The following is an 8845-nucleotide window of genomic DNA, read 5'->3' as shown; positions in this document are numbered from 1 at the left end:
AGCTTGATTTAAATTTATGAAAAAAAAAACCCTTTTTCATAGTTTTACTGCCAATAGTTATAATAGTTATGTCTAGTGATTAGTTATTCCAAAACCGTTTTCAATTTGTTTCGAACCTCCGGGACAGTTTTTGAAACAAATTTATTTAATCAACATTCAGCTTTTAATAAAAACATATTGGGTAACCTCTTTCTAGGTTTTTTTTATAATAAATTCTTGAATTTAAAAACCTTGAAAAGAAATCGTATTTATATTTTTATCTATATCTACTATAAGTATACATTAATATTTGAAATCTTACACAGGTTAATAAACATATGAAATTCATAATTTGTTTCTGAGCCAAGAAATGTTTCAAATGTTCAAATCCAATTTTCACCGACTCAACATGACGTGCATTTAATGATTTTCCGAGGGAAACTATCGACCATGTTATCTGTTGCGAAGAAGCGAACCAACTGTTAAGCCCAGTACATTCTAGCCGGTAAAAACTTTCCCGAGAACAAATGACCGGCTTGTACCAGTTCAATGTGACATCTCTAGTACCTGTGTGCGAAACAAAATGAAACTAATTGAACCGAACCGCAGGGCACACCCACACACATACACACACAAAGTTACCTTCTGCCATCGGTCACTTCGTATCGGTCAGCGCCAGGACGACTAGTTTGGGGTGGAAAAGTTTAAAGATTTAATGTTTTTAATAGACCACCACGGGTAAACTTCATTTCGGGCTGGGGCCAAAGTCCCAGCATCCAGAAGGTGTGTAAAAAAACAGCACGTTCCCGCTTTTCCCTTCGTGTTATTCGAGCTACTGTGTGTCTCTGTGTGTTTATTATGTCTTGCTGCATTCCTTACTCTCCTTCATGGTCCTAGGGCGTTCCTCTCATACCAACTTTGTTAAGCGAGTCGAAGCAGAAGTTGTCGTGTCGTGGCGTTTATTTAGTGTTTACTGTCCATCGGGATCGGCGCCTCGTTCCTGGTTTCTGGGCCGTCCCACACCGAAGGCCATCGATTGTGGCCGAAGCCGAGAGAAGCACAAGTTTTTCGAGAATGTGTAAGAAAGTACGAAACATGACCACAAGAAAGTTTCGGTCTGCAGTTAGTGTCGAGTTCTTGCAATGCAAGGGAGACAAGAGGGGTCTGAGGGGAGGATGGTCGGTGTCTCGAGGCAGAAAAACACGACCCCTTTGGACGAGGGAAAGGGGCCGGGTTGAGTAGGTAAATGAAAACAATTAATGTTTTTCCACCCGGCTCTCGACGTCCTTCGGTCAGCCTTTTTCCACTTCCGCAGTGAAGCTGGGAGGAGCAACAGGGAATTGGCGCACTTGGCCACACCATCCTGGGGCTGGACCTGAACCGGGGCGAATGGTCAGCGTGTGGAGAGTGGATCCGAGTCCTCAATTTGCTTTCCCAAGTCTGCTTGTTTTCCCGTCCACGGCCAGCTGGAAGGATGAGATAAGGAAAGTTCACTTTGCTTCACCCTTCAAGCTGATGTCGTTTTTCTCCACCCGGTACCCATCTTTCTGGGTTGGCTGTTTACCAATGGCTCCGGCACGACGACAACGATGCTACCGAAGGACGACCACAATGTGCGACCAACTCAACCGACGGTCCCTAGCGGCTGGCCGGAAGCATGCCTTCGACGAGTCTTGGAATCTCGGTTTTCTTCAACTCGCCCCTCCTCGGCCTCCGGAGAAACGTCCGGTATTTATGTCTATTTACATGCCTCACCGAATCAATTTCACTCAATTTAACTTCTGTTTCTCCGAGGGCTATTACGAGTCTGGACAGGAAAGAGTTACTTACCGCATGGAACCGTGGAGACGAAAGAGAAGGCAAACGGTTTAGGGAAAGAAAGGACATCGAGCGTGAAATGGAAGGTGATCGATGACTCTATTAATAATTTTGTTAAATAAGATCGAGCCTGGGGAAAGTTCCGAAAGGCAACATTTAGACGACAATTATGCTAAGTGTGTAGGGTCGTAAAACAAATCGTGAGAAAAGACTAAGTTAATGGACCGTTATCAGTTACTTATTTAAATTTAAATGGTACAAGTAGAGTGTTTTAAAGGAATTAATTTTGTAAGAAAATAAGTGAAAAGCTTACTTCAGTTATTTAAAAACTTATTTATGTAGTAGATGGCAAGAAATTTAATTTATTCAATGATACGAAAAGTTGAAACAAAGCTCCACCAAACTGACAGATGGCAGTTTAAAAACAAACAACACTTTGAACCTTGTTTCGGAATGCAATTTCCCCGTTTGCCAAATTTCCACCGGCGCCAAGTACAATCGATGACTAAACCCCAGTGTGTCAGAGGTCACCATTTTCGACAGTGCCACGCTCAAAGTCCACAAAGGCCAAAGCTGGACAAACCAGCCCTAGTCGGAAGGTAATGATGCGAAATGCTAATGAGTGTACAATAAATATTAATCAACAACTGCACTATAAATGTAAATATCACCTCATAAATTAATGACCCCAATGAGGTATCGCAACGGTACACGCAGTTCATTTAGTCAGCCCCCACCCCCGCGGGGACCGGTGCGGGGCTCGGGAAAACTTTGGCCAGTGACTTTGGGCGTCAATTTCGCACCGGTTTCGATAATGATCTAAATTATTATTGGCGGTCGAAAAGCGAAGTGCGGTGCAAAAGAGCACCGTATCGTGCATCCAACTGACTTCTGCGTCAATTCAAACAAACGCACACACACACGCACACATAAAACACATTTAGTGCCAGACAGAACTTCCCAAAACTACGGACTAGTGTCATCGATGTGCATAATTGAGCCCGGTGCATTTGAAAGTCAATGGCGAACGTTTTCCGACGCTGATCGAGCTGATGTTGATGAGGGTAATAAAAGAAAGATCCCGCCCCGCGGGTTTGGCATACGGTTCGTGTCCGGCACAACAAAAGGCCAGAGAAATGTTGGCAAGGTTTGATATTGTGCAGAAAAATTAAATTAAAATTAATTACCGTCTAGTGTTTAGTTCTTCCGCAAAACGCCCAGAGTTTTCGATCTAGATATAGTGATCCATAATTTATGCACCTGCACGAAGCACAACGAGGCAGTTCTTTATGCTAGAACATTACACCCAATGATTGGCCATTTCTCGGAACCCGGGGCCCGGTATGTAATGATGTGGCAAAACTATCTGGAAACAATTATCTCCCGCTGCGAAAAACAAACCATTCTCGCCCGGGTGGAGAACATCTTAATTGAAAAAGTTTCCTGCAGCCACTCCTGGTGTCTTATCTGTTGGTGGTGCTTTTCTTTCGACTCGACACTCCAGCGCCGGAAAAGCGCACCGGAATGGCTTTCGCCGGTAACGATAAACGTGTTTGTCGATGCCTGGTTTCGTTGAGCAAATCATCGCAAGGAAGGGAAGAAAAACTCCCGTTCATAAATTATTCTTCAACGCCAGCGATTGCTCGAAACACAACACCTTCCGTATCGCAGGAAAAAAAACGGGGCAGCAAAGATGGAACCTCTTGCTGTTCTGTTTTCCTTTTCCTTACTTCGACGCTGGACCGTGCTCTTGTTGTTTGTAATATTCATGCTTCCCTCGTTATCGGCTTCCGTGGGCACAAATGAAAAGGAAAAACTACCCTCAGTGTTCTTTTCCTTCGCCACACTTCTGGTGCATAGTGTTGGAAAGTGGAAAATTAGTAAGTCAGATAACGCTGGCAAAAAGTTACGCTTGCACTTCGGCTCCGGTTCCGGGGGGGAAATAGTTTATTTTTTTCCCCCGCCTTTAAGTCGATGTTTATTTATTGTTTTAAAACTTTTTCACTTATCAGGCCGAAGTTTAGCTTCTCGGAATTTTTGCTTCTCACTTTCGACGTTCGTCACTTGATCTTTCGAACCGATCGTCACTTCCCGTTGACTTTTCGTACCGATTCGAGGTAGTTTTCCTGCCCGGAGCTGGCGGCTTGTTCCGACCACGGTACGTGGGACGCTTAAAGGGGTTTCGAGTCCTGTTCGAGGTGGTTAGCAGTTGATAGCGATCGGAGAGCTTCTCGTAGGCTGCGGCCGCATCTTCCGCACTCGAGGTATCGTCCTCCTCCGAACCGATTCCTGCCGTCGCCGGGTCGACGCTCGAGTCGATCCGATCGATGTAGAACTTGCGCCGGTTTGCGCCCGCCGTCATCACCATCACCGTCGGGTTCATCGTGTCCATGTGCTCCTTGAGGCAGCTCTGGAGCAGGTTCAGGAAGTACAGAAATGCCAGCAAGGTGAGCGCCGAAAGAGCCGCTCCTTTGCCCTTGCTCTTTCCACCGTCGGACGGCCCCGGCCAGAGTGGTGGCAACGGGTGATGGATGATGGAAGGTGGCGGAGGGTGAGGAGGTGGAGGTGGGTGGTAATCGTAACCACCCCCTCCACTGCTACCTGAGTGCGCGCTGGCTCCGTATCCGTCGGCCGTCACACCATATCCTTGCGATCCGTCGGCGGCGACCACGAGTGGATGATGCACCACGGAGTGGTGTTGGTGGTGCGGGTGGTGGTGGTGAACCGGCGGATGGTGGTGGTAGGCCGGCCCTCCCGGGCCATCGAATCCTAAGCCGGGCCCAAGCGCATCCCCCGGGCCGGACGCGTACGGATTCCAGCGATTCTGCAAAAACGACTGACTCCGATCGACGGCACGCGGAGCAAATGCATCGACTGAGTTCACCACCATGGCTACGATGCAACTGCTGCACCGGGTGACGCGATGCACCACAAGAAGCTTCCGAACGCTACCGGACGTGCTACTCACATCAGCCGCGCACAATTATCAACCACGGTGGCGGGAAAGTGTGACACCGAAAGGCAGCACCGTACGATGGCGTTTGCGAGCGTGACAGTTTTCCTCGTTCCCAGCACCGCCGGCGGGGAAAACTACACATCACTCGTACCGGACAGTCGTACGAGAGCAAAAACACGGCATCGAAAACACGTGTTTAATCAACATTTACGTTTCATTTTTTCCTTTGCGGAGGGAAAAATGCCCCCGAATGGGGAAACTGAGAGCACAACCGAGGAAACAACTAGCAAAGTGATGATTTCTCGCTTGCAATGCGTAACTGCGAGTTGGGGTTACCGGAGGGAAAAGCAGGTGATAACAGCGAAAGAAAATTACCGCCCATAACAGGCCTTATTAAATTCATAACGAGAAAAATGTTCAACATACCAGCGTAGAGAGAAAAGTTCAATGTAGCATTTCAAGGAGAAGAGGAAAAATTTCAATTTCATATCTTGCAAGTTAAGATGATTTGCTAAAGTTGTTTCTTCAAGCATCGGCTTTGAAGATTTTATTTATCTTATTTGTAAAATTGTTTTGAAGAGTCTTACCGGATACTTGTTTTTCTTTCTTTTCAATAATGAAAAGTGTTTCAATATGTATTTCGTAAATATTGTTGCAGTCATTTGAAAAAAGAAATAAATTAAGCAAATGTGGATGAGGGAAGAAGCGTGAGTGATGTGTAATTTCCTTAAAATATTTTTACAAACAAGTTTTCAATTGTTTCAAGAATGTTTTCACTAAACCAGAAAGATCATATTTTGCAGAAGTAAACATAAGTCACTACAAAATTAATTCCTATTTTCTCTCATTTTCTATGATTACCCCAACCTTCTTCACGTAGGATGTTTGTTTTCTCGACCTGTTTTTCATTTGTTGCTTTTATCTTTTGGATTTTTTTCATTGAATTGAGGATTTGTGGCCTACCAGCGCATATTGAAACGCTTTCTTCTAGTTCTGTTTAGCATAATATTTCTCTGGTATGTGATTTCCAAACGATGTTATTAAAACATTCCGTGAGGTAATTTTATTCATTCAAAGTTTTCATTTGGTGTACAGTTTCAGAATGTTTTTCTTTTCTCGTTCGGTGGACGTTGTTGAACATTACTTTTGCTTTGTTCGGTGGAGTTTTCTCCCGTTTTCCTTGTGTCGGTATGAATGGACAAAAAAAAGGGACACGAGCTACAATCACAAAAGGATACGCCACTTGCGGACGATCGATAAAAGCGTTCCGTTCAACTGATGAGACAAACAAAAGTTGGTCCGGCCCCGGTCTAGTCTCGGATGGAATCCTTTCCCGTGCGTCCAAGGCTTTCATGGCCGATTGACGCATGTACGCCGTCCGTCAGCATCCTGCGGTCATTTGACCCACACGAAGAAACCGCCTCGTTTAGATCGTTTAATCTTCCGTTTGGAGCGTAGTTTGGTTGGAAAAAAGGCCACGAATTGACGCCCATGCATGGTCGTGGATTAAATGCTGCAAAAAAGGACCCCAAGGCAGGATTCTAAACCACGCTTCCAGAGTGGCCCAAGCCAACCATCAGCTCGACCATCATTGTTCGCAACCCTGGAGCGTTTTTTTGGGGCAGGATGAGAATAAGTGAAGAGTGACAAGATGAGAAGATCAAACGCCTGCCATGACGCTCAGCACCCCTCGGGGAAGATTTGGTGCATTTTTATAGCTTCCTGCACCCCCTCACCCGCACCCCCACCGGTGGCTTCTGTCGGCTTCCTTGCCTTTTCCTTCCCGCGCAATCCGCGTACCACGTGGGATTAAATTGCAACGCCGTCAAGGTCCGGGGCTGTGAGCTGCGACTTCAAAAGCAGAAGTTAATTTCGTCCCATTTTGTCGCCTTCAGCCGAGGACGTCGGGCGGGGATCACGCTGGCCGAAGGGCGGGAGCAATATGGAAATTCCGGACCCAAACCCTTACCCGCCACCGTGGACGGGTTTCCTTCTTTTCTAAGGCCGGCGTTGTTGAATAATTTATTAACTTTTTAACTGGATTTTTCCACCCCCCAGCTTATCGCGATTGGCAAATGGCTTTATCTGCAGATTCCTTCGTCCACGTATCTTTTGCGCCCCATTGACTGACGCCTGCCGTTGGAGGGGAGGGTTTGCCTTTTTTCTCCTTATATTCTCCACCTCGAATAAAGGACGGCAGACTTCGGGAACATAAACTCTTTGCATTATCTTAAACCGCCTGCAAGGGTAAGGGTTTTTTTTTGAAACACGAAAAGTTACCCGATTGTAAAGACAAGTGTCAGACATGGAAGGTATTTTCCTGCATTTATATTTCCCTCGCACGAAAGCACAACCGAGCGATACAAGGATAACGTTGATTTGTCTATCTTTTCTCCCCAGGCGAATGGAGTTTGCTGATGGATAAAATAGCACTTGCATTCAATTTTAAAGAGTGTTTTTTTTTTGCTGTTATCTTTTAAACATCTTGAAGTACTTGCTCCACGAGACTCAAATAGTTTCCACATCATTTTACCTTAACCTTGTTGTTTAGCAAGTAAAAAAATGTTTCAAAAGTATATTCGATAAAATATATTCGATAGTAAAATGGAACATTTTTAAAACAGAGGATATTAAAACACGCCTGAGAAAGACAAAAAATGTTTTCAACAGTGTAAAAGCAGAATTTGCAGAAAGCCAGAACTGTTTTACTACGTTTTTTTCTTGGGGCTTCTAAAGTTAGATACAAAAAGAGCGGCAGGTAATAAGGATTCGTAATCGTTTATTTTTATTTCCTTCATACTTGTGGGTTAGTAAAATTAATTCATTTCAAACTTTGATACTTAACTCCTTATATTTTCCTATTCATCTTATCTATTATCCCTGTCCTTTTTCATTCGTGGCAGTATGTGTGCAATATTCCAACAATATCATTTTATCGTTATTTGTTCTATAAACTTCGACCTTCCAATGATAAAATACAAACCGTTACACACCGTTTCATTTTCACGAGATGATAAACCAACCAAGTTGATTGAAATGAAACATTCCTTTCCACGGGACAACACGTTGGTTCGTACTCAATAAGCAAACTTTTCACCATCCATAAATGCGTCGACAGTATGTTTCCCGCGTGCCGGAGCTAATCCAGGGTTCTGACGAAGCCCGCCATAAAAGAACCTTTCTATTCTTCCGACGTCAAACACACACACACACACACACACACACACACACACACACACACGCCCTCCCTTCGGGCGCGTACCGCGTGGATTGTCGCATCGTAAAACGCATTTTGTTCGCATGCAAGAGCCACGCCGCCCCCGTCACACGCTTTTCCGACCCCATCCAGTGCCATTATGTGTGCTCGTAGTTCATCATTATCATAACTATCGTAATCAACGTGCACGGTGGTGCCGGTGGTCACGCGGTGATGGAGCGTTGCTCGCTGCCGTCACGAACCATAATGTTGCTACCTGCTGCTCGAAAGTGTGTGTGTGTGTATGCATCTTAAACAGAGTGGCATAAAAGCGGTGACGTCGGGGGATGGGGAGCTTCAAAATGGTTGCCAAAGATGAATAAAATATAACGCAAGAATTTTCATTAGTACATCCTACCACGTCCGCCATGTGCACTTCCTTCGCGCGATCCCTTTCGGGAGGCGGGAGAGATTCCTTGCCACAACCACACACACACGCGTCGAGCGAGCATAAGGCTCGGAGATGGATCAATCTTTTGACTTTCATCATCTCACACCCACCATCCCGCGGTTCCGGGCGTGCTCTCGTTCGCCACTCGGCACTCACATTCCGGTTCCGGTTTGCATTTTATTACCTCCCTCGTGGCCCCGTTCATGGCGCGCTAAACCGTGAGCCTCCACGTGAGCATACCGTATGTCACGGTGGCCATTCTTTCACCTGCGCACAATGGAAGGACACCATGCATTGTGGAGGATATTTTTTACCCCCATTGTTTGCGTTACGCATTAAGGCGTGCCTTTCAGGTGAGATAAAAATTAAAATTAAATCAATTATTGAAATGTATGCCAGCCGCGCGCGAGATGAATCAGAATCCCCTGGTGGCGGTTGAAAATGG

The 8845-nt window shown here is 45.5% G+C and overlaps 1 protein-coding gene across 1 annotated transcript; it reads right to left on the bottom strand.

Moving 5' to 3' along the window:
* Positions 1-3841: 3841 nt before the first annotated feature.
* On the bottom strand, positions 3842-8576 carry LOC131289532 (uncharacterized). The gene is made up of 2 exons (XM_058318812.1): positions 8557-8576; positions 3842-4703 (listed from the first exon to the last, which is right to left on the bottom strand). The coding sequence occupies exons 1-2, from the start codon at positions 8574-8576 to the stop codon at positions 3842-3844; spliced, it is 882 nt and encodes a 293-aa protein (XP_058174795.1).
* Between the last annotated feature and the right edge of the window lie 269 nt (positions 8577-8845).

This window comes from Anopheles ziemanni, chromosome 3, assembly GCF_943734765.1.
Source record: "Anopheles ziemanni chromosome 3, idAnoZiCoDA_A2_x.2, whole genome shotgun sequence".
Taxonomy (NCBI): domain Eukaryota; kingdom Metazoa; phylum Arthropoda; class Insecta; order Diptera; family Culicidae; genus Anopheles; species Anopheles ziemanni.
The sequence above is the reverse complement of the archived record's forward strand: the minus strand, read 5'-3'. Positions and strand labels throughout refer to the sequence as shown.

Excerpts from the sequence above, each read along its gene's own strand:
- LOC131289532 (XM_058318812.1), bottom strand. The coding sequence starts at position 8,576 with ATGCAAACCGGAACCGGAAT. Across the intron at positions 4,704-8,556 it reads ATGCAAACCGGAACCGGAAT|CAGTTGCATCGTAGCCATGG; the intron begins GTGAGTGCCGAG and ends CACCCGGTGCAG.